The 26,872-nt window shown below is 33.2% G+C and overlaps 1 protein-coding gene across 4 annotated transcripts in view; it reads right to left on the reverse strand.

The window, feature by feature from the left end:
- Positions 1-26,872, reverse strand: part of Lipi (lipase I) — a 38,336-nt gene that overhangs the window by 9,053 nt on the left and 2,411 nt on the right. The window contains exons 1-9 of one of the 4 annotated variants that reach the window (XM_070030475.1): positions 26,088-26,237; positions 17,416-17,466; positions 13,771-14,156; positions 10,560-10,668; positions 8,935-9,036; positions 8,029-8,118; positions 7,001-7,168; positions 5,195-5,302; positions 2,255-2,366 (exon numbers count right to left, since the gene is read on the reverse strand). In XM_070030475.1, coding sequence (XP_069886576.1) covers positions 2,255-2,366; positions 5,195-5,302; positions 7,001-7,168; positions 8,029-8,118; positions 8,935-9,036; positions 10,560-10,668; positions 13,771-14,156; positions 17,416-17,466; positions 26,088-26,133 — 1,172 coding nt within the window. In that variant the 5' untranslated portion in view covers positions 26,134-26,237. Of the gene's footprint in view, positions 1-2,254; positions 2,367-5,194; positions 5,303-7,000; positions 7,169-8,028; positions 8,119-8,934; positions 9,037-10,559; positions 10,669-13,770; positions 14,157-17,415; positions 17,467-26,087; positions 26,238-26,872 lie in introns of those variants that run through there. The other 3 variants (XM_070030477.1, XM_070030476.1, XM_070030478.1) reach the window with 3 other exon arrangements.

Below are 26,872 nucleotides of genomic sequence, written 5' to 3' on the forward strand. Positions count from 1 at the left end.
CTCAGGGGGCTGAGATCTGAAGATCACAGTTCAGGCCAGCCCGGGCAGGAAAGTCCTTGAAACTCTTATATCCAGTAAACTACCAGAAAACTGGAAGTGGCGCTGTGGCTCAAGTGGTAGAGTGCTAGCCTTGAGCTGAAGAGCTGAGGGACAGTGCCCAGGCCCAGAGTTCAAACACCACGACCGAAAAAAAAAGAAAAGACAAAAAAAAATTTCTACAAAATAGCATTAGACTATTAGAAAATATTTTCTATTTCTATTTTTTAAAGGGCAATAAAAGGTCATTTGACATTCTCTGATATCTCTAGCATCTAAAAGATAGTTCCATTCCAAAATAATTAATATAAAAAATAAAGCAACTAATCAGACTTTAAATGACAAGTTTAACAAGTATATGAGTGTAATGCCTCATTTTTCCCATGATCTTTTATATACTTGTAAAGTACATCAGGTCACATTTTCTTCATATCCTGGACAAGCCTGAACAGCCGTGGTCGGTGTGCTATTTGTGAATTTGGTGCTTCCTATCTCTGATTTTGAATCTTCTCTGTTTCTGGACAGCATTGCTTTCCTTTCACATGCATCCATGTTTCTACACTGTGAACTGACAGTGCATTAAGTGATAATCTTTCATAAAATGTACTACTCAGAGATGCAATTATGCCTTAGACTCCATCTGTATTTTATAATCACCTTGAAAATAATAACACTTTCTATTTTAGGTTGAGGATGCATTACATAAGATATCTGAATAAGTTATAGTGATGTTAGTGATAAATAATATAAATTAATTCAAAAGATAATAAGGTATATTTCTAAGAAGTCTATATATGAGGAAGAAGATGGAATTATATGTTTATATGGAAGTATATATGCATAATCTATATATAGGTATAATTTTACATAGTATGCAATTATACACAATTTTAAGGAATTTAAAGTAATTAATTCAGAATATTTGTCACTAAAACACAATTACTAAACTTCTAACATCCAATAAAAGAACTTTAAAGTTCTTATGAGACATGGACTTCACACAAATGAACAATTTGGTTTGGAATTTGATTGAAATTATTTTATCTTCTTTAAGTAACTAGAAGGAGGTGAAATAAAAGGAAGAACAAGAATTCATCCCCTCATGCTACCAACTTCATCCCACCATTAAATTATATGTATGCTCATTATTTCTCTTTTAAATACCCAGCTTTAAACCCAGGAAATTATTTCTGAGGGTGAACATTTCATTAGTTTCTCTGTGGATTTCAAGGTTTGTAATTTTTACCTGCTAAACAAAATGTATCTTCTATGAGCCAAGGAAAATGTCCATATTTTAAGTTTTTATTTTGTAAGTATTAATACTTTAAAGTTATTGCAAACACTGCTTTACAAATGAATAGACAGGCAGATAAATTTTCTTGGTTCATACTAAATGGCTGTATAGCTCTGCATGTCAGTATATTCAAGTCTAATGTCCTTCAAACAGTATATTTCAAAAAATTGCCAATTCTAATATTATAACTCACTTAAGATAGCAGTACATTTTGGAGATACTGAATCTTTCTCCTGAAACTACCAAATAGCTGTTAAATCCAACCATTGCAAAATAAAATCAGCAAGTATGACACCTGTGTCTTTTAACTACAATTAAAAAAAACATTCTTAATTATAACATGCATGTTTATATCATTCTTAAAAATATTAATATCCTACTTTAAGAATTTATTAAACAATACTCTATAAACTTATGTAAGAATATGCTTTACTGTTACTTGGTAACCTTAATATATAACTACATATACCTAAAACTATCTCTCTATTATTGATTGAGCGCCTTGTGCCTGGGAGTAGTTGTGTGAAGAAGAAAACGTGCATTGCTCATTTATGACTGTTCTTATTAAAAACTTATTAACATTATTTTGAATATGATGCTTGAAAAGTGGAGAATGTTAAGATGTAAGGCATTTAAGAATAATACTGGAATTACTAAAATTAATAGTGAAAATAACAGAAAAAAATCTGCTATTTATCTGACTTTTGTAATCACAAGCTTTATAATATAAATTTATTTAGTCTATTTCATATTCAGTATCTTTCTCTTTAGAATAAATTAGAATGACACATGAGAAATTTTCAGTATGTAATATTTTAATGGTATCTATATAGAAAATTCGGTCTGTTTGGATTATCAGATGAACTGAATACCTAAAAAAGAATATTTAAGTTATGAAAAAAGAACATACCAAATAGTACTTACTCATATATCTTTGGCTTTTCAAACACTCCATGCTGGTTTAATAACTTAAATGAAATAGAGCCATCCATCATGGTTTCATCTAGAGCAATGATACTGAGAACAAAATAATAGCCTACAGAAAAGTACAGAAGGCCCATATATTATTTTTTAATTTATTTTGTTTTGGAACATATACAAATACATATACATATATAGAATCTAGACTCCTACTGAATACAAATAATATGGTTCAGAAGTATTTACTTGGTCAATGGGAAAGGTATTTTGCTTCCTGTTTGTTATTGAGTTTTAAATTTTAAAAAATGAGAAATAAAAATCCTGCCGGTGAATTCAGTATGGTAATTATTTAACCTAATAGCCATTTAATCAAAATAAATCTGAAAAAAAATAGTCTGAAAATCAAGTTCGCTGTGCATAAACAGGGAAGCCTCTTAAGAATAAACAAAATTCTCAGCAATATGGAAGTCAAGTTGACAACTTCACTCCAAACTACTTACATAAAGATGTTCCAGGATGATAGTACTAATGTCTTGGAGTTCCAAAAAGAAAATTTAAAAGAATATCTGGAGTAAAGAAAATGTTATATATATATATATATATATATATATATATATATATATATATGTATATATATATGAATTCTATGCCTCCATCAGAAAGAATGACATCGCCCAATTTGTTAGGAAATGGAAAGACTTGGAAAAAATTATATTAAGTGAAGTAAGCCATAGGTCCCCTGGTTTCCCTTATTACTAGTATATGTCTGAGACAAGCAGAAACGGTCAGATAAGTTGATGTTAGGCGAAATGAACTCCAAGATAAGGATTCAAATGTTTTTGTTCTTTCTTGCAAATTGTTTCTAACATATATACATATATATATATATATATATATATATATATATGATAATTTCTTTGTTGCTTTGTATGTCCCTCCCCCACTGTATAACCCGTTTTCACTATATTTGATGTTGGTATGATTTGTGGAGGGGAAGGGAAAAAACAAATCGTTTAAATAGGGATACGGGTGGACCCATTGCAACAATGAGATTACAAGATATTATGTCGAAAAAAGAACTTTACAACTCTGGCGTGGGGGGAGGGGTATTGGAGATGAGAAAGGATGGGAAGGGTCAACAAAGGAGGAGGCAACAATGCTTGATAAGAAATGTACTCATTACCTTGCCCATGTAATTGTAACCCCTCTGTACCGTATTAAAAAAAAAGAAGAAGAATGTTCTACATCAAAGTAAGTCAAGAATATCTAATGATCAAACACAATTTTTGTCATCTTTTTTCCTGTGTGTGTGGGTGTATGTGCATGTCTGTATCTGTGTCTGTGCCTCTGTGTATGTCACTTCTGGGACTTGAACAGCCCAGGTGCTGTTCAAAAGTTAACCTGAGGGTTAATTTTTCCTCAAGGTTATCACTCTACCATTTGAAACACAGGTGTTTTGTGGGATTGTTGTTGTTGTTTGTGGCGGGGGGAAGGGGGGTGTGCATGCCTAATTGAAGTTAAGAGTTTCATGGACTTGGTTGTCCAGGCTGGCTTTGAATTGCGATTCTCAGATCTTATTCTCCTGAGTGAGGTAGTTCAGGTAAGATTTACAGGTATGAGCCACTAGCACATGGCTGTTTTTCATCAAATTTAATACAAATCTGAGCATACTGCTAATACTGGAAAATAAAAATAAAGCAAACATTTAATAAAAGCAGACAGAAAGTATGTATATAATACAGGAGATAATTAGACTGACGATAAATGGAAAATAAAAGAAAATCTATCTGAAAGAAAGAGAAGTATATTTGAAGTGCTTAACATAAATCACTTTTAACAAAGAAAAACTATCTCAAACTGTATTTTCATGTCTGAGTGAAAGAAAGATAAAGGTATTTTCAAGCAAAAACAAAAGACTAATAGAAATTGATAGTGAAAAGTGTACTCCAGTAAAAATTTAGCAGTAGAAGGAAGGGGTGAGAGTTGGGGAATAGTCAATTGTTACCTAACTAGGATCCCAATTACTTGGAAGGTGAAGAGAGAAAAATCATGTTCAAGACACAGCCTGGAAAAGTTGGTGAAGCTCTACCTCAAAAACATAAATTTTTAAACATGCTGAAAGCTGGGGTATAGTTTATATGAAAGAGTACTTAAGCTCCTTGCCCTGTGATCCATCTACAGTACTATGAGAGAGAGGGAGGGGGAGAAAGACAGAGAGAGAGGGAAGGAGGGAGGGAGAGAGGGAGAGAAAGAAAGAGAGAAAGGAAGAAAGAAAGAAATGAAGGAAGGAAGGAAGGAAGGAAGGAAGGAAGGAAGGAAGGAAGGAAGGAAGGAAGGAAAGAAGAATGAGGAAGGAAGGAAAGGGAGGAAGGATTCTTTACATAGTACAACTTTTATTCTTTATCAAATAGTCCTATCTTTTCATCTCTAAACAGTAACTGTTTTCTTTACTACTTTCTTAGTTAAATTATTGAGCACATTTATATGAGTTTCCTATATTACTTTTTTCCTCTTATCGAAGCCTAAATGTATTAGGATGGTCATCACCTTTATTTCTTCTTGGTAGAAATATAGTTTAAGTTCTCAAATGGGTGTTGGCAGGTGTATAGATTTTATACAGCTATACAATTTAGACATCTACATGTGTAACATGTTGTATTCGCTAATAACTCCAGGAAAGGGATGATATTCATGCTAATTCAGGTATGATTTTGATTGTTTCTTTTGGAAAATATTACAGAATCCTGTTCATGTTATCTAATAACTTTTTGATAAATTTTGGGGGGTTTTAACCTAAAAATAATCTAGACCTGTTCAATTTGTCCAAGTGGTCCATATTTTGATAAGCACAATAGAAGTTGAGAGATTTAAAATATCTTACATAAATGGAAGTGTATGAAGAATAAATAATTTGCTTATGTGTTAAAAATGTTAACAACTTACTACAGAATGGACTCTTGCCTGCTGTATCTAAAAATGCAGTGGTCCTCAGAGGTAAACCGTCCCTTCTTAAATCTTTTAAATCTCCTTTCCATAGTTTAGGTTGATAACCTGAAATTTTAGAAACAGAACGCTGGAAACAGAACTTCTCTCCAATAACATACAAAAAATTAAAATTAAAGAAACTAAACAACTCAACATAAATTGCCTCATTACCACCATTGTCATCATTATTATTATCATGGATTTTTATGCCTTACAAAGCAGTTTTTCAGAAAGGCAGCATCCTATTTATTTAATATAAGTTCAATATTCATATATAAATTAACTCCCTAAATACCCTATCTAAACTTAGCATATCTCACAGGACTACAGTCCATTTAGCATAGCTCACAGGACTACAGCTCGTTTGAGTCACATTTCACTGCTTTGAGTTTAAAATTTTATTGACAACACTCTTCAATTATCTTATCAGAATTAATTTAATTATATTATATATTTGAACATACAATTTAGCTCTGTAGAGCCTCCAATTGACTATATATAGAGTCACATAAAGATTATGGGTATGTGCCAATACAATATATAAAATATATGCAAGAATACAATAAGGCATCTATATACACTATGTATTACCTATAACATAATTGCATGTATGGGATATGTACTATTTAACACATATCACATGTTTAGATATTTATAAAATTTATTACCTAAATCTGTAATTAATTCAAGTGTTTCTTTTTCTTATATTCCCACCAAAAGTTTTAAATTTGAATATAGGGAAAAGAGTACTCAATAGTCAATTGAGAATTCAAAGGCTGAAATTTATTTCTCACTATGCTCTTTAGCAGTCCATGTATCCAATCTAAGTCATATTTAAGAAAATATTAGGCCAAGAAAGGCAATTCTCAAGTTAAGGCTAAAGCAAGTGAGTAACCCATCCAGACTTGGGAACAGAAGAGGTCTATAAAAATAAAAGAATGGCAAAATTTACATAATGCATGCCTTGCCTAATATTCTCCATATGTAGTTACTCCTGAAAAACAACAACAACTCCTCTCTCTAAAAAATGTCAGGTTCAACTCATTCTTGACAATCATTCTTTATTTCTTGAACTCTTTGGATTTGAAAATCTTTCTGGAACATCCTCCTATGATGCAGACCAGATGTGTACATGTTCATGACATTCCACAGCCTTGTATTCTTTTTGGAAAACACAATTTCTTAGACTATGCACATACTATATTTATGTAGATTTCTTTTTTCTCAAATTCCCTATTGACAGCCATTTGGTTTCAGAAGCCATAATGCTTCACTGCTCTTACCAAGTTTTATGGACTTCAAAGTGTGAACTACATATGACTTATGACTCTTGTTGAGAACCACTGAAAATAGTTGTAGACCATCACATAGCTTCACTTCATCCTTTATTTGATCCTAAGACTTCTTATTCAAAATATCAAGGGGGAAAACAAACCTCTCAGTTCTGCAAAGAATGTGAAAATTTCTTTAAGTGGATACAAAGTTGGATGATAGTGAGGTTTCCTTGTAATATCGAGAACAAGGGTCATTGGAATTGCCTACTACATAGAGCATAGAACAGTTGGACAAGTTTCTCTCATTGAACAGCTTATAAACTTTTAGTAGGGGAAAAAATAAATACTTCCTCTATCTCACCACAGGTAAATTGCTAGAAGTGATTAACATATTAACAAATATAAAACATAGTTTAGCTTTCAGCATATACTAATGCATTTGTTAGTGATCTTTGAAAGCATTTATCATCACTGTAGCAATCTCTCTTACCAAGCCGTGGACAGGAGTCTTTCATGAAACTGTCACAGTCCACACATAAACTACTCTTGTACTCTTTGTAGGAACCACAAGGAAAGGAAATAAAATTGCAGTCTGTTTCCAAAGCAGCCAAGAACAGATGAACTGCTCTCTGGTGGTCACATTTAAGATACTCCACTCCTTTGGGATGAAAATTAAAAGCACAATAATTGTAGTTATATTAAAGGGAGTTCAAGTAGAAGATTAAGTTCTACTTTCCTAAGTATAACTTATAGAAGTAGTGACTATAACACAAAGTTCTACTTCAAGCATAACTTATAGAAGTATTGACTACAACACAAAGTTCTACCTCAAGCCACCCAGTATAAACCCTTGAGTTTAACATGAGATTAATATTACATTTTGGAAAGCAATAAACAACATAGAAAGGATACTTAATTTTAGTAACAGAAGTGCTGGGGTATTTATTGACTAACCCAGTTACAAATTTCTCCTTTCTAATTTAATCTTCCCACTTAAGATTTCCATCATTTGTCACAAGTGACTATAAATGAGCTACATCTTAACTTTATGATCTCCCTTTCCTTTCGTAGCTCCTCACAGCCTTGTTGTTTTGACTAAACTTCTCTAAGCTGCAATTTTTGAACATGGGCAACCTGAGCAGATGCCACTGTGAACCAAATCACCAAGTTTGTAGTAGTTCTCCATCTGTCCTTGGACAGGGCAACCAAGTGCCAAGCAGTTTATAAATATGCTAATCTGGCAGTGTGGTGAGAGTAAATGTGAAATTTATTGTTAAATGTTAAAAGTCTCCTGACTTTGCTGATTGTGTTTCCTCAATGATTTCAAATGTCTCCTAATGTTTGTAATGATGAAATAAGTTCATTGGAACTCAAACCTAACAGGTCATATCATGGTGAAATGTTATATCCATGTTATGAATTAAGAAAGCTTGAATTACCCCTTTCTTTGACAAACTCTCCTCAACCATGGACCAAGATGAATCAAATGTACAGCATTTGAAAATATGATTCGCATACCTGAGAAGATTGATTTAGGACAGCCGGGTTGTTTTTTTCCTCCATTTGGATAAAAATCTATATGACCTAATGGCTCTTGAATTCCTAAACCTAAGAAGAATAAGTGGGGAGGGAGAAAGAAAGGAAGGAGGAGCAAGAGGAGGAGAAGGCAGTGGAAGGGGAGAGGAGGGGGAGGAGAGGTAGCCAAGAATCACAAAGTGTACATTATTATGTCAGCAGCAATAATAAAAGTAGGTATATAAAATTCATTGAAAATTAATCTTTACATTTTATAATTGAAAATAAAAGCTATTTTAAGTTGCATTTTTTACTCATTGTTAAGCTAATTCTTTGAGAAATGAGTAAATAAAACAAACAAAAACAGGAACCTAGAAAAATCACTAAGCATAGGAAAGAAACATGACAGCCAATGACTGTCAAGAGCATGAACAGAAAGAATTCTCTGTGTCTTGTGTAAAATTTCAGTGTTTATGATCATATGGCCCTTTTGTAACTTGATTAAAGCAAACTGAAGGCCCAATGTATCATGAATAGTATACAGCCTCATTAAGAAAGATCCAATAATCTTTCTCTTCTTAGAATCCCTATTCCCTCAAGGTCTACAGTTAATTTTTCACTTTTTTGTTGTTGCTGTTATTGGTCATGAGGCTTGAACTCTGGGCCTGGGTGCTGTCCCACAGCAATTCAGCTCAAGGCGAGCTCTCTACCGCTTGAGCCACAGCACCACTCCCAGTTTTCTAGTGGTTTATTGGAGATAAGAGTCTCATGGACTTTCCTTCCTTGCTGGCTTTGAACTTCTATCCTCAGATCTCAACCTCCTGAGTAGCTAGAATTACAGGTGTGATTACACCGGCGCCCAGCAATTTTTCACTTTTCAATAACTGAGCCAATTATTTGCTGTGTTACCTTTGGCATCAGAATGAATGACATCCACAAACTTGGCATCAGTGTAATCTAATCTGCTATTTGGTGGTTTTCCAGAAAATTTTGGGCCAGCAGGGTCAAGACCTGAGGCAAGAAAAAAAGGAAATTACTAATGTAATGAAGACTCATGGTACACTTGCATTAATATTACATTTAAAATATACACACATGTACACATATACATGCACACATATAAGCCCATATTCATAAAGATCACCACACACACATAGGTAAATTAAATTTGAAAATAGAAGATTTTTTTCATTATTTGAATGTTCAAAGGTTAGAGAATTTAACCATACTAGAAAGACCTTAACAAGACATTATAAAGTATTTTAGAGTTTTAAGTAGTAATTAGTAGTAACTATAATGAGTTTGTGCTTAATGAAACTTCTCTTACAGAAAACACAAAACAAAACCAAAAATATCACAATAAATAACACTTGGTCCTCCATTACTCTGTGCTTTATTAGTTCATTCTGGATTGGCCTAAAAGGTCTTTTAGATGTTAAAAACTATATGAGTTGTGGCATAAGACATAAATGTATTATCATTTGTTTCTCACAAGACTTCTCCAAATACTGTAATGAAAATAACATAGGCTTAAAATTCTGTGGATTTGGGATATTTATTTCTGCAGTATCTTACAATATAAATAATGAATATATAGTAAGTGTCATGTCCATGAATTTGTCAAGACTATTAAAACATGTAGAGAGGAGATAATATTCAGATTCTTCAAAACGTCTATACAATTGAAGAAAAATTATTTTTAAATTACTGTAAAACTTAATCTTGTTCTTCTTACAACCTTCTTGTTTTATGTAGTCATTTGACTGAGCAGCTCATTTATTTCTTTTTCTTTCCTATGAATCAGTCTAATACAAAACCTTTAAACCCTAATTTTTGCCTATTTTATTAAAAGATTACATTAGACTAAAAATTGTGTGAACATACTTTCTTATATAACTTGCTCTTTTTCCCTTTTTTGAAAGCTAACTAAAGATTCTATTACATTTTTGTTAATACTTGACATTATAAACAAATCTTCCAAGAATGTAGATATGAAGAATTCCTTAAAAACCATAAAATATTTGGAGAATGATAGTATTCTACTGATAAAAGTTACCACCATGACTAGAAGAAAGAATAAAAAACACCATGGTGGTTTGATTTGGCTAATGAATATTCTCAAGAATAACTTTTCCATAACAATAGGGGAAATTAGGATTCGAAGTTCCTTAAAAATTAGATGCAAACTCCTGCTTCTTCTAACACTAGAGAAAAATGTTTAAAAGTCTTAAAATACCTCAAAGGTTGTGAAAAATAAATGCACAACTCCAATTTTAGCCAACAAATAAAAAATAATTTAGCAGCCAGGTTTTCTTGTAGTGATTACAGCAATGTACCCATACATTTTAGGTAGGCCTTCAAAGGTAGCTCATTTCCACATGCTCATTCAGCATTTAGAACCCAAAAGACTAAACTCTAACTAAAATAAGGGTTGTTATCTGAATATAATATAGGAAAAACTATATGTCTATTGTTAATTGGAGAGTCTATACATTTTAAATAAAATAACATCTGATATTTAGAAATGATTTTACCTGTTATTCTTCCAAGTTGGCCATGAAACATCTTGCCAACAAAGCCACTAATATGAGCTCCTAAGCTCATTCCTATGAGATGAAAATTATCAAGAGATGCCCCATGCTTCTGTAATGGAAAGAGGTTCATTATTTTCATTTAGGGGTAATCACAAGTCATGTCTCATACATCAACACTCTACAACTCATTATTTTTTTGTGTTTTAATCCACTTCTGAATAAAGTGAAGGGGACCTCACAACTCTGTTTTTGTTTGTTTGTTTGTTTTGGTTGGTCGTGGGGCTTGAACTCTGGGCCTGAGCACTGTCCCTCAGCTCTTCAGCTCAAGGCTAGCACTCTACCACTTGAGCTACAGCACCACTTCTGGTTTTCTGGTGGTTTATTGGAGATAAGAGTTTCACAGACTTCTTGCCCAGGCTGGCTTTGAACTGTGATCCCCAGATCTCAGCCTCCTGAGTAGCTAGGATTACAGGAGTGAGCCACTCGTGCCCGGCTTGAAATAATTTTATCTTTCTCCAACATGTTCCATAAGACTTGTGATTTGTCTCTATTCATTTATAATAATATCATTCATCTTTCATTTAAAAACTCTGAAAGACTTGTTATTGCAGAATGGCATATGTAAAATTCCATTTAATCATTTAATTTTCAATGTATGTAATGATAATAATATAAATTGCTAGATTCTTAGTGTATATTATAATCTTATTATTACTATTATGATAGACATTGTTAGCTTATTATTTGGCATTATTAGATACTTATATTTTGATAGGTACTTTGATACATGCTCTTAAATGTCTCATTTAATATTACTGCTTTATCTATAAATCATTTACTTTGATTATGTTTTCCAAAATTGAGCAGGGAACTTATTAAACACTAAATAAGACTTCCAATGATTTCCTACTGTACTAATAAAAAAGGCTCACATATTAAAGACTTGTCCAAAGCCACATATAATTTAAGAGAATTTTCAAGTGGCTATTGTCCTAATATATTTGTTCTCCAAAAGTTAGTATGTTGAAATCTTAGCCCTTAAAATGATGGCATATGGAGAAGGTGAGCCATGAGTTTAGAGTATCCGAGTATGGGAGTCATGCCTGATAAAAGATAAGTTGTGGGAGTTCATCTGCTCCCTACCACATGTAAGGACACATGAGAAGACATCATCTATGAATCAGCAAGTAGATCGTCAGCAAGCCCAACTTCTTTCAGATCTTTGCTCTTGAATTTCTCAACCAACTGAACTGTGAGAAATAACTTTCCGTTCAGTATTATTTTGTTATACCAGCTTACATGGATAGACACAGGTCAGATCAGTTTGATTATGTGTGTTAATCTGCCTGTCTTGTTGTATGACCATATTGTATCAAAAATCACAGGAAAATTGGGAAAATATATAAATCATTTTTTACTTCAGAAATGTTGATGATGATGATGGTGATGATGGTGATGATGATGGTGATGGATTTTAAGGGATATTTTCCTTATCAAAATGGACAGTGATGGACTCAAATATAAGTTTCAGGGTTTCATTAGGCTCACAAAAGAGGCAGTAGTTAGTATAAGCTTACATTGGGAAGAGGAGACTTATAAGAAGAACACAGTCGTGCCTATGTAATGCCATGGCAGAAGGCTTATTGGAAGATGTGAAACATTTCATATGATTAGAAAACTAGAATTAGAAACTTTCTACATAAACTTCCCCTCAACTCTGAGGAACTCTTTCTGCAAACTTCAGTGCTACTGATCTGTCTATCCTTTCCCCTTAATAAAAGTACTTTCCAAACAAAAGGAGAATCATATCTAATGCTGTATTTCCTTAATTTCTCTACTTAACTCTCACACTTTCTATAAATTGGCATAAATTTCTATTACAGACAATTTTATTCCAAAAATAATCAACTATCACAATTTCATAGACTACCAATAAGAATGCATCTCTTCTGCCTTTCCAAAGATGATATGCGTTTCTACAGTGTTGGAGACAGGAAAAAGATAATGAAAGTTGGATTATTCAATAATTACTAAGCCTTACCCACTGGCTCATCATATACACACATATACATATATTTAATATTTATACCATATTCCCAACAAACATTATTATAAAGTTTTTATCACAAATGTCATGAAATATAGTATATAGATATTAAGTAAGATGATAGTAGGTGACTCAGGTTCTGAACCCATCCTAAGCACTGTATGTGCCTACTTCTTGGATTCGCTATCTTCCCTGAAGATCAGCATAGTTTTGGAATTTCAGAACACAGTTCAAGTGTCCATTTCAAGCCCATGGAACATTCTTTTTCTCTAATTACTCATATGTCTTAGGACAGACATGAATATCCATAAGCATAAACTTAGTAACCAAGAGTCACTGAAACTACAGATGACATAGAACTTGCCTCAGATTATTTGATCCACTTCAACCCTGAATGGAACTGGCCTTTGAGTTTGGCAGAAGTAGCTACTTTCCCCTTCATTTACGACAACTCACTTCATTAAATACAAACATGCCAGCCATGTCTTTAGAAGAGTTATATAAATAATGAAATGATTAGCCAAGTGTAGTGTCTCATAAACATAATCCTAGTTGTGTATAAAGTTCAGATTGGGATGATTCTGGTTGGAGGCTAACCTAGGCAAAAAAAAAAAAAAAAGCATGCATGAGATGACTAAAAAGCTCAACCAATAGAAAGCTGGCGTTCTAGGTATAAAGGACACATTAATAGGAGGATTGTGGACAAAAACAATACAGTCTTGGAAAAAGCCATTCTGATCAGAGGCTTAAGTGGTATAGTGTGTGCCTAGCAAGTACAGCCCTGAGTTCAAACCTCAGTACCATCAATAAAGCAAGAGAAATAAAGAAATAATTATACAGATTATCCTCCTGTCTCACTCTATACAAATACCACTTTATTCTTGGTTCAATATGGGAGACTTACAAAGAATTTATAAATTCTAACAATATTTTTTAAAAAGTGAGTAATAACAATAACTGGTATTTTAAGATAATTAAAAAATGAGACAGGGGATATTCAGGTACATAGCTATCATTTGAAGCAAGAAAACAAAACTGTACGAAGCAGCATATTAAAGTAATAATGCTAAATACTACAAAAAGTGATTAAATGTATCACCACGTTGGTGTATAGTTTAACATTCCTTACATAACAAATACAATACATAAAAATTCCAGACTTACTAAAAGATTTAGAATGGCTTCACTCAAACTCTCAGCAACTTTTCTGGTGTTTTTTACTGCTCGATTGTAAATAAAAGTTGTAGCACCCTGGTTCCAGTCCACTACAATTACATTAGCATCTTCTTCATTCAACAAAATCCTCAGAAACTTTTGAAGCCATGATGGGGTAGAGCCCAGCGGTCTGTATCCATGAATGATCCAAACTGTTTTCTTTTGTATGTTGAAATTAATGTTAAGCGAATTATTATGCTCAAAAAGTGGTTCTGCACATTTTAGATTGTTCCTTGTATACATCATCAGAATGATTTTTATTTTGGGGACAAACAGATCTTTTAAAGAATCCTTTACATTTAGGTTGGAGAATTCAAGGCATGGTCTTTTATTTTCTGAAATCAGAAAAAAAAAGTCAAGATAAATATGAAGATAATATTGGATCCTTGATGCTGTTAAAAGTATAGACGTGAACTTGAGAGATAGAGGGTTTCACTTCATTATCACTTTCATATCACTCACTGAGTAACTTCAATACATGGCTTAGGATAAAAGGCTTGATGAACTAGAAATAATTTTTAAAAATAAGTGAAAAATAAAAACATGAATAAATGCACAAGACCTTTTTTAATCTGACCAAAACAGAAAGTAGCAATGGGGCTCCTAACAAATAGAACGGTAAACCAAGGCACTCTATACAACATTTCTCACGAGTCAATTGCAAAAATATCCAAATACACTTATCAAAAATGAAAACCTAATCTTATTTGTAAACAACAACAAAAATTTCACACTTTCAAAAAGCCATTTTTTTTTCTTTTTTTTATATTTAATTGGGGCAATACTGAGGTTTGAACTCTGGGCCTTTTTCTTGCCAGGTAGCTGTTCTACCACTCGACTTATAGTCCTGGCTTACTATTTTTGTACAGGAAAGCCTGCACTTTGATCCTTCTATGTGAACTTCTCAGTTATCTGAGGTGACAGCCAGGTACCAACACACCAGGCTTTTTATTGTTTGGGAAGGGTTCTTATGACATATTTTTTGCCTGAGCTCAACCTCAAACTATGATCCTCCTGATTCTCTCCTCCCTGTACTCTGGGTTACAGTCATCAGCCACTGCACTCCTCCCAAAAGGCCACATTCTTACCAAAATGTAAATCACTTCAAGTTGGAAAGTAATCTACTTTCTCTTTGATAAAAATGGCATGAAAGAATGCATTTCTAAAGGAAGTTTACAAATCTGCCAATAAAAGGAGATAAATTAATTATGAATATTAACAAAAGTTTTAAGATGTACTCATATATAATCATATATACACATATGTATATATAGATATATAATCATATGTGCATCATATGTGCTCATATATAATGAAAAAAGCCTCCGTAACTGTCTCAGTCTCTCTCTCTGTCTACTTTCTCATATGTAGGTCCTGAAACGAACTCAGGGCCTGAGTGCTGTCCCAGAGTTTTTGGTTTGGGTTTTGGTTTTGGTGGTGGTGGTGGTTGTTTTGTTTTGTTTTGCTCAAGGTTACTGTTCTACTATTTGAGCTACAGGTTCTACTTCTAGCTTTTATTTTTAGTAGTTTATTGGAGATTGGAGTCTCATGGACATTCCTGCCTGGGTTGGCTGAGATCTTCAGGTCTCAACCTAATGAGTAGCTAGGATTGCCGTCGTAAGTCACTGGCACCAAGACAGAAAAATTCTCTTTACCTCACAATTTCTCAAAAGAATACAAATTTGAACAAATGATATCACTTACTATGTCAGAGTTTTAAAATGTACAGTATAAAGAAATCCTTCAAATAAACAAGAAATAATTAAAGAAGTCCTACCAGTTGAGAGGCTGAGACAATAAGATTGATTTCAGCCTACGCTACATAACAAGATCCTGTGTCTCAATAAAAATGCAAGTGTAATAAGATTTCTGAGGATAAACATAACAAGCACTCACATTTAAGAATATGAAGATCATAAACTGAAACAATATTGCTTTGAAAATTTTATATTTGTGTGTCTGTGTATATGTACAATATGTACATATCTTTAAAATATTTATATTTTTAAGAATTTTCTGTACAAATATATTAATCATAGGACTGTGTATAATGGCACAAAAATGTAAAATACTTTATATATTATTTTATATTGATGTAGAAATATATAGTCAATGTACCTAGCAACTCCTAATAATTTATCTATCTCAGAAGGAAGTGGGACAGAGAATGAAATAACTGAAAAAGACAGATAGTAATGGAAAAATATTTTTTTAATTTGTTTTTCATTGATTTTCAGAGTAGAAATTTTTCTTTTTTTGGGGGGGGGGTCCGGTCGTGGGGCCTGAACTCTGGGCCTGGGCGCTGTCCCTCAGCTCTTCAGCTCAAGGCTAGTGCTCTACCACTTGAGCCACAGCGCCACTTCTGGCTTTTTTCTTATGTGGTGCTGAGGAATCAAACCCAGGGACTCGAGCATGCAAGGCAAGCGCTCTACCACTGAGCCACCTTCCCAGCCTCCAGAGTAGAAATTTTTATAATCACAATATCCCAAAAGATTTATTTCCAATTGATTTTTATGAGAGTCCATATTCATATTTCTTTTGGAACTTCGATTATTAAGAGTATACAGGAAAGGAATTTTCAAATGCATTTCAAAAGCTTACAAAAGTATTCATGTATTTCTCAGCAATTATACTTTTCAAATGCATCACAAATCAAATACAAGAAATGAACTAATAAATATTTTAATAGTGGGCATAATATATTATATCTCTTATAATAAGTCTAATTTTAAAACTATACATACAGTGTTGTCACAAATATTTACAGGAACACAAAGGAAGACAGTGAAGGAGACTCAAGGCCTGCACTCTATTCCCAGGAGCTATACTTAGAATACTTAAAACCTTGATACTGCATCTCTTTGAAGTACCAGAGGATAAGTAATTGAATAATGGAATGAACCATGGTACCTATAAATGCTTCCTACACTTTGCAAATTTTATAGAGAATCATGTCATCTGCCTTATCAGCTGAAACATGAACAAGGGCCAAATACAGTCAACAAATCAAACTGCTGGTCTGCTTCAAGCCCAAATAGATTTTACTTGACCACAGGAAACAAACAGTGGGTTCTCTGTGATTTAAAAAAAAACGGAAACAAATAATTACCCTAAACCCTCAGCAGAAATCTATACTTGATTACTAGATGTAGAAGTTATTGTAGAAAACTCTAGAATATCTTCATTGGGACATAAGAAAAATATTATTTCAAAGCAGGAGAAGGAGGTAATAAAGAGAACTCTTTATTATAGAAAAAAGGTAACAGGATCAGATGAAGAATAAAATGATGAAATATTTCAGTTCAGGAAAATTTTAAAAATGAAATAGCAGAATAAATCATACACGAATGCTTTAACATGCAGACTTCATCTTATAGTAAGCAATAAAGAAAGGTGTCAAAATTATGAAGGAAAACTTAGGTGAAAAACAGAGAATTATGCAAATTAAAAGTTGTTGCTGTTCCTGAAGGCAGTAATTTTGATGGAGAGAAGAAGGTAGCAGCTACAGTAATTAAGAAAATAATTTTTCATGCTGGAATTTGCAAATTGAATAGGTTCACCACAACACAGAGGAAGTCAGTTAATCAGACTCACCGATAAACTTCCTAGATACTTGTTTGGCTTTCCATGAAAGATTAAAGTATCCTAAAAATATCAAGGTAGAAAATCCAGGTTACACATTGAGGAATGGAGCAATGATGGCTTCATATTTTTCTTCTAAAACAGTAGATTGGACAGATAAAAGAGTAATGAATGCCATATTCTAACTTTAAAGATTTGTGATATAATAATTCGGTAACTTTCTTGAAAGATATCACTCATATAGAATACCCTTTATAATAAAATGGACCGTTGAAGGTAAAAAAAAAAAAAGAATATGGTGTGCCTCCTGACATGATCACTTTTAAATAGGAATGTTTGATTTATTAATAGAGATTTATTAATAGAGAGGCACAGTCTGAGAAAATAACAAGGGTTGAAGTAAGTCAAATAATGCCTCATGGTTAAATATTATAAAACAGAAAGGCAATGACAAAAGTCATTCTTCCATGCCCAAGAATGTAGACCAGGCTTTATAGAAGTAGGCATGTTGGAAAGCACTCCAAAAATAGATTGGTAGTGCTTTAACACTATATGGAAAACTGTGCATGTGGACTGCTATTAAACAGTACACAATTCAGGCACCACACACCTGTAATTCTAGCTACTTAGGAGGTTGAGATGATATGTAGAGATAGTGATTCAAAGCCAGCTCCAGCAGGAAAGTCTGTGAGATTCTCATCTCCAATTAACCATCCAAAAAAAGTTGGAAGTGGAGCTGTGGCTCAAGTGTGACAATACTAACCTCAAGCCAAAAACCTCAGGGACAGAATTCATGCCCTGAGTTCAAGTCCCGGAACCAGCACAAACAAACAAAAAACAGTACACATTAAATTCTACTCACTAAAAAATATAAAAGTCTAAGCAACAGTGCATATACAAACATGCACACGTGCACACACATACGTAAACACACATGCACATACATATGTAGATACACATGTACACAATCGATAAGAAAATTTAAAAAGGAACAATAGAAAGTAGAAAGCATAAAGCAAGATGATATTTTAATAGATAAAACATGAATATGATATGCAAAGTTATATAACTATATAAACTGATGTGATATTAAATAAGGAGGAAATACATCTTTTGCACCAAAAAATTAGAAAAGAAGATATTTAAAATAGAAAGAGAAGCTTTTCAACAGAAAGGTTAATTTAGTCTTCAGAAAATAAAGGAACCTAGGTTAGTATATTATCCTGATATAACAGCTCCAGTTCATCACCTATTTCTGAATTCATGCCACTGGCCTGAAACTCAAAGTGGAGTGATATCCCATTCTTCCATGAGTGATTGCTTTGAAAAATAAGGATCTAAGAGATCTGAAACAAGCAGAAGCTTGACTTGTGGCTTGCTAGGGCCTTGATCTCCAGTGCATTTGCCATCACTCTGAGAGCAATCCTATCCAGCCTGCTGGAAGATGAGAGACTGGTATGAAAGAGCCTAAACTGGGGTTGTTGCTAGTGAGCCAAGCTACCTGCTAGCTAGTCAACAGCAGGGGCTACTAGTGAACCCAACAAAAGCAGCAGTGCTCCTTATACAAATCCCTCATGAATCCACAAATAGGAGCAGTAAGGCTTCACATCAAATACCAAATGGATTACATTTCATTTTTCTTTTCTTTTGCTTTTTTATTGTAATATTTTACTTTTTATTTCTTTTTTGTATATATTTTTATTGTAAAAATACAGAGGGGTTACAGTTACGTGAGTAAGGTGATAAATACATTTCCTATTGAGCATGGTCACCTCCTCCTTTGTTTTTCCCCTACCATGCCTTCACTCCCCACTTCCCCAATTCCTCCCTCCCCCGCCCCAAGTTGTAAAGTTCATTTTCAACATAGTGTCTTGTACATCACATTGTTACAATGGGTCAATCTATATCCTTATTTCAGGATTTTGTTATTTCCCTTCCCCTCCCCAAATTAGAAAAAAAATGTGTATACAAGATGCAGGACATGGGAATCAAATACAGTGCAAACAGGGGTTATATATTAAGTAGAGAGAATAAAAATGAAAGCTATCAAGCACTACAAAAAGTTAAACTAATGTAGTTGTTACACATGTACAGACTATTAAATTGATTTAATTCTGCTAGATTTTAAGAGTAGAGGGAAAAATAAAAATTTCAGTGTAAAGGAATCCTTGTAAAAATTATCCTTCAAAGAAGAAAGAACTTAAATATTTCCAAACTAATTAGAGCTGAAAATTCATTCCCACCAGATCTACCTCATATGAAATACTAGTAAGAGTCTGCAGGTTGAGATGAAAACACTAAACTGTAGTGAAGTCATATAAAAATACAAAGTCTCTGGTAAAGACAGATGATAAACATAGAAAACAATATTGCTGCAATTATTATTTACCTCCTCATTTTATATTTTCTAAAGGATTTAAAAGTGCACAAAGATAATTACAACAGTATGCTAATGGGGACAAAATATATAAAGATGTAACTCTTGTCGTCAGTAACAAAGTACATCAGAAAGGAGCTGTACACAGCTTTTTTTATGCAGTTAAATTTCAGTTCTGAAAAGATGACCCATTGCAGCAATGAGACTCACAAGACACTGTGTTGGAAATGAATTTTACAACTTGGGGTGGGGAGGAGTAGGGAAGGTGGGGAGAGAAGGGATGGTAGGAGCAAAACAAAGGAGGGAGAAACAAAGTTGGACAAGAAATGTATTCCTTTCCTTACTTGTGTATCTCTAACCCCTCTGTACAGCATCTTTACAATAAAATAAAATTTTAAAAAATAAAACACTAAATAAAGTATTTTTTATGTTCTGGTTTCTGTAAACAACTAAATACACTGAATAAAACATACAGAATATAAAATTTTCAACATTGGAAACCTTCTCCTCTGAAAAAAGAGAAAATAAAATAAAATACTTAAGTCCTATTTTCTAAGAGGTTTCTGGTGGATGTAGTTTCTAGAGTATAGTACAAGAAAGGGTAAAAGTATAGAAAACATAGCTCATTTTGCCACATTAGGCAAGAAAAATTGAGGTTTGGGAAAGCTCAAATAACTGGAATTTGAATAGTCAAATCCTAGAGAGGAAGACACTGTGCAGGAGATCTTAGAAACCTACAGAGCAAAGCCAGGCGCTGGTGGCTTATGCCTGTAATCCTAGCTACTCAGGAGGCTGAGATCTGAGGATCGCGGTTCAAAGCCAGCCCGAGCAGGAAAGTATGTGAGACTCTTATCTCCAATAAACCACCAGAAAACCGGAAGTGGTGCTGTAGCTCAAGTGGTAGAGCGCTCTCGCGTTGAGCTGAAGAGCTGAGGGACAGCGCCCAGGCCCAGAGTTCAAGCCCCACGACCGACAAAAAAAAAAAAAAAAAAAAAAAAGAAAAGAAAAGAAACCTACAGAGCAGTTTCCTTATGTCTGCTGCTTTATATATACCAATGCAAACAGAAGCCACAGAGGCTGGAAGCTGAACAATTCTAGAAGTCATACAGAGATAAGAAGATATAATAGGGTACAAATAAAGACAAAGAGAAAAAGGTTACAGACACTTACATGCACTTTGTGATAATGTTAATATCATAGTAATATGTTATTTATCTGTGCTTTGGGTGCATTCTCTTCATTATTTTAATATTTCCTTACATTTGTGGATATAAAATTTTCATTCATTCGATTTATAATAAGTCAAATAATTTAATTAAAATAAAAATACCAAACTAATAACAGCAAGAAGCTGTTTTGATCTAAACTAGATTTTTAAAAAGTGTTAATGTCTTATTTGAAAATAGGACAAATAGAAGTTCTGGGAATGAGGTTTAATAACTCTGATGTGATTAGAAATTCAGGTGCAGATAGATAATATGGGATCTGATTGCCTACTATGTAGGAAGAGTGTGAGACTGCCAGTAATCTCAAAAGAGTTCACTCTGGGAAAGAATGCTGACGGCAATGCCAGGTTTCAAATTACAGAAGCAATAAGGTAAAAAATTTAATTAATGTTCAAGACATGTGAAGAGAGTTAAGAATAAGTGTTCTATGTTGTCCAGCTGGGTCTCCACAATGTATTTCCATTATAATTTACCATAGTGTGAAGTGTGAAACACATCAGGAAAATAAAAACCATCTTGAAATGTGGACAGTTCCTGGGACATGGGCAGCTCGGGCCCCTCCCCAACTTCTTTGGTGACTCTAAGAATCTCATCTCACTCTCCTGCTCTGATCTACCGTTTCCTAATTTTTTTAATATTATTTCATTATCTCCTTTTTTATATAAATAATCATAGCTGTACATGTTTATGTGTTTCTGTGTCGTGTTTCAACAGTATATAATGATCATACTAGAAGAATTCACATATTCATCATCTCAATTTAATTATCATTACTTTGTGATGGCAACTGTCAAGATTCTTTTCTCTATATTCAGTGAAATGTACATCATTATTACATATTGTCATCTTAAACATCTACTAGAATAATTAACCAGACTGTTTTCTCTTGAACTATAACATTGTACTTGTCTGCCAGTCTGCCCAATTTTCCGTGGCTCCTTTGTTCTTCCAAATTTTTGCCAATCACTCTTCCAAACCAGAAACAGAGGGTCCTCAGGGCATTTCACCTCACACTAGTTAGAACAGCCATTATCAGTAAGATAACCACAGACACTGTCAAGGATGCTGACAAAAGGGAACCCTAATATACTATTGGGGGGAATGTAAACTTGTTTTACCACTATGGAAAGCAGTGTGGAGGTTACTCAAAAAGTAAACATAGAAACTACCCTTAAGATGCAACTCCTGAGAAAATGTGTGTGTGTGTATGTGTGTGTGTGTGTGTATATAAACTAGAATACAATAAAGCCACTAGCACAACCATGTTTACTGCAGTGTTCGCCATAACCAAAGTATGGAATCAGCCCGGATGCCACTCACTCGATGAGTGGATCAAGAAAATGTGGTATTTATATATGCAATAGAATTTTATTCATCCAATAAAAAGAATGGTATTAGGCCATTTGTAAAGTTATGGGAAGTCTTGGGAAAAAATATGTTAAGTGAAGTAAGTCAGGCTTACAAAGGATCCATGCTTTTCTTTGCATGTGGAAGCTTGATTTAGCTTACAAATTCATAAGTATTCAGTTAATATAGATATATTAATGGAAATATGTTAAATAGTCTAAGTGTTTAGAAAGCCAAAATCAGAGCTCAGCAAAAAAAAAAAAAAAACAAGAAGCAAGTCCTCAAAACAGGAGAGATGGGGTCAAGAGGAAAGTAACGGACAAATGAAGAGAAGGGGGGTAGGGGGAAATGCAGCCAAGAATCCAATGTATATCCTACATGGATGAGAATGTTATAAAAGATGACATTAATGTAGATATATTCTATTCACAAATTATTTTAAGTGGAAATTCCTTTGAACAACTTCCTAAAGATACTCATAATAATAACAAAATAATAAATAATGGAGGAAGAGGAGAGAAGATGCTTTCCATAGTGGTAAAACTTGATTTCCACAATAGTAAAACAAGAAGGAGGAGGAGGGAGGAGGAGGAGGAGGAGGAGGGAGGAGGAGGAAGAGGAGGAGGAGGAGGAGGAGGGAGGAGGAGGAAGAGGAGGAGGAGCAGGAGGAGGAGGAGGAGGTATGAGGAGCTAAGAGGAGGTATGAGGAGGAGCAGGAGGTATGAGGAGGAGAAGGAGAAATCATGAAATCAACAAGACTTGAAAGAAAAGGGATGTATACTGTGTAAGAAAAAATACATGTTAAAAAGTGAAAACAAAGAAGGTATTGATTCTCACATATATCCTGATAATATCTGTAAATGACACTCTTATTCCCAAAAGTAAGCATAAAATTTCCTTCCTTTTCCCCATTTTTGAAAACAACATGGGTTGTTAATAACAATATCAATAGTAATAATAACTGATGATTATTTAGAAATCACTCTAAACCAAGTTTTATGCTATTTTATATTACCTTTCCCTTCCATTGTTTTGTATATGATAGTTGGATACCAAAAGTCTCCAAGATATATAATCCAGTATGGCAAGCTTCAGGACCCAAATTCACCCCCCGTACCGCCAAAAAGAAAAAGAAAACCAAAAGCAAATAAAAGCACATTGTTATTGCTATCAAAAGACCTAGGCAACAAGGAGTATCTGATTAAAATATAAAATGTATGAGCATCATATTTATGGGCTAAGGTATATAAATATTTGAGCACCATAAATAAGTCCCTATCAGATCAGTAGCTCATTTGTGAATTGTAAAAATAAAGACCCTTTAGAGAACAGAATCACAGACACAAAGCAATTTACTCACTTCCAAAATGGAGGTTTGTTTGATATTACAGCTGGTTAAAACATAAAACTATAGAAATAAGTTTAAAGTCTGTGCAGGCTAGTGACACATCAGTAAGACAAACAAAAATATTTTTCCAAGCACAAATAGATTTTGTGCCTGCTATGTAATTACTCCACCAAATTGAACCGTGTCTCCAACCAAAGACAAAAAATGATTTTAACTCTTATTCTCAAACAATCAAAGCATATTTAGAAAATACACAGACTTAACATGTCATAAGAAATCAAGATACTTAACCAGTAACAATTTCATTGATGGAAATATGTGGAAAATGTTTGAGAACAAATGTGACTACCTAAGCAAATTAAAGTAGCCATTAACAAGTCTTAGAACCAGGAATTGTTCAGCAGTGGCTTAAAAAATATCTCATTACCTTATCTAGAAAGCTGACTGGGAAATGTGTTTAGAATATAGTTGACTTGGCCAATTCCCAATGATGCTGATTTGGAAGACAACTTTGAATTTTTCCATGGGTAACCCTCTGAAAAAAGTATTGCATGAAAAATGAATAGATAGGACCTACATCCGGAATTGTCTAAAGAATGAAAGCAAAGTGACATGGAGAAAACAGAGTAGATTATTCTAATGTGATTGATATGGCTTTATAATTGGCCAAATAGCATATTGATGTTATCTCCTCTGAACTTCCCAATACAATGATATAGTACTCCCACTATTATTTCCATTTTGAAGTGAGGAAACTGAGGTTCATTTCAGTTATGTTACCTAGTTACAAGGTTAAGTAAGTTGGCCCCAGAGCACAAGTTGTTGGACATGAAACAGGTGTTGTATTTTTCAAATTCCATGTTATTTTAGGTCACCCTTGTACTTAAGAGATCACTATATTAATTAATGTTGTTTGTAGTTACCTAGTTTAAGTAAGTCACTATAAATAAAGTACTATTGAAAATAGATTGATAAAATCAATTTAGACAAATATAAGTATTTTGTTGAGAGAGTAGGCTCAGAATATCAAGAGTTTGGGAAAGATCATGGCCCTCTAAACAGAATACTAAAATTGTATGTCTTTGTATACTGCTTCTACTCAAAATGTGGCTAAATAGAACTTCATGACTTATCTCCAGTTAAGCATAACAATTTGCTTGAAGCAAGAGTCCCACGTATTCTAGCACAGTTATATGGTTACAGAAAAATGTATCCAAATGCCTATATTCCACTTTTGTCAACTGAGAAGTAAGAAAGCTAGAAAATATAGATTTAACACTTTTACCAAGTTATGGAATACAGTGGCTGGTAAACTAAGTTTTTTGAGACAAATATGGTTAGGAATCTAAGAATAGCTCTTTGATTTTTAAATGATTGAAAAAATTCAAAATGATAGTGTATTATTACACATGCAAATTACATCTAAATTCAAAATTTCTGTGGTTTCAAATTGAAGTGCTAATATTACACTTCACACAAATATGTATTCAAAAACTTTAAAAAAGTAAAATGTAAAGTATAAACTGTACAGAACTGTGTGAATTATATAAAATGATCTAATTATTATCCAAATAAAATTATGACAAATAATATTAATTACTAATTGACTTTAAAAGTGTTTTCCTTGCGTGCACATTTAGGAACTGTTTGAGACACATTTGAAACATAAAGAAAATCACTTGCTCCATGGAATACTAATCATTTTGAATTTAAAATTTACTGCTGTATTTATTACAATAAAATATTTCTGCTTGCTCGACCATAACCAACAAGTAATTCTAATTTAATGGCAGTACGAGTCGTTCTGCTTTATTATACTATGAAGTAGTAAAGGATATTACTAAAATTATTGTTATAAGTCAGAAAACAAAAGACTAAAGTTCTACCTCATCAACATAAACTTGCTTTAGTTTAAATTATTAGAAATATTGGAATCTATCTTTATTTTTACTTTGCAATGGGTAATTTACCTATTAGAAATGTTCCTCAAAATAATGCTATTTGAACAAACAAAAGTGAAGCAAATATTTATTAAGTCATGACAATTCAAACCTGAATTAATTTCTCTACTACTGAATTTCTTATTTAAATTCTTATTTCTTATTTCTTATTTCTTATTTAAATTCTTCTTAAAAGGTATACTAGCTAGTAATTGTCTGAAAAATAAGTACACTATAGAACTTCAATTTACCAAACACACATACATACACACACACATTTATACATACAATTCTCCTTAGGAATCTAGCTTCACATAAGTAAGGCCCAGAATCACAGTATAAGATATACAATGATATTACAAAATAACATTCTTTATCTAGAATATAAACTATACTAATTATTTTATTGTGTAATTTTAGAGATAGATTATTATTCAATATCTTACCAGATCTTACACAGCACATCAAACACAGAAAAACGTATATTCTCATTTGGAATCAAAAACAGTAAAAGCAGCACTTGAGATTCACCAAAAAAGAAATTCTGTAATTGATTAAAGTTTCTCTTTGATAGGAGTGGCACAGTCTGGCCAGTTTTCCCATAAAAATGACTTTTGCTCCTCCCTCTGTTGAAAAAGGTGAGGTAAGTTCGTTTGTTTTTGTTTTCTTTTCCCCCAATCTGGCTTGTGATCATGAGAAGGATTTTTAAGTCAAAAATCGTAATAAGTCACACACAAATGTTCAACTGCACAAGTTGAATTTAAGGGACTGAGAAAACTAATTATGTGTTTCCTTATTCCTTTTAGCCTCAGGATTTCAGAAGTGGTCTGGAAGAATATGTTTGTGGAAGACGAGAAAATAATGTGTTGTTAGAAAATGCTGAAAATGGAAAGAGTCAGAAAAAGTTGGTTTTCTGCCCATTTTGATTACAACTTGTCTTCATGGACCATAAAACCAATAATGAAATCCATACCCCTTGAAACTGTCAAGTGCAAACTATGGGCTTTTCATATCTACAGCACAGAGGCTATTTTAAAAGTTAAACTTTAGCTGCTTTATGCAGTTAATTTAAAAAAAAAAAAGAACAATTTTTGTTTTAAATGTGACAATCATTTTAAAAAATACTAGTTTTCTTTTTTATACTTACTTATTTTTAAATTTTCTTATTTTCCCAGCAATGGACTTCAGTAATCAAGGAAAAGTGTGTAATGTTTTAAGTACATAGATTACA

Source organism: Dipodomys merriami, unplaced genomic scaffold (genome assembly GCF_024711535.1).
Source record: "Dipodomys merriami isolate MVZ:Mamm:240054 unplaced genomic scaffold, mDipMer1.0.p SCAF_2, whole genome shotgun sequence".
Lineage (NCBI taxonomy): Eukaryota > Metazoa > Chordata > Mammalia > Rodentia > Heteromyidae > Dipodomys > Dipodomys merriami.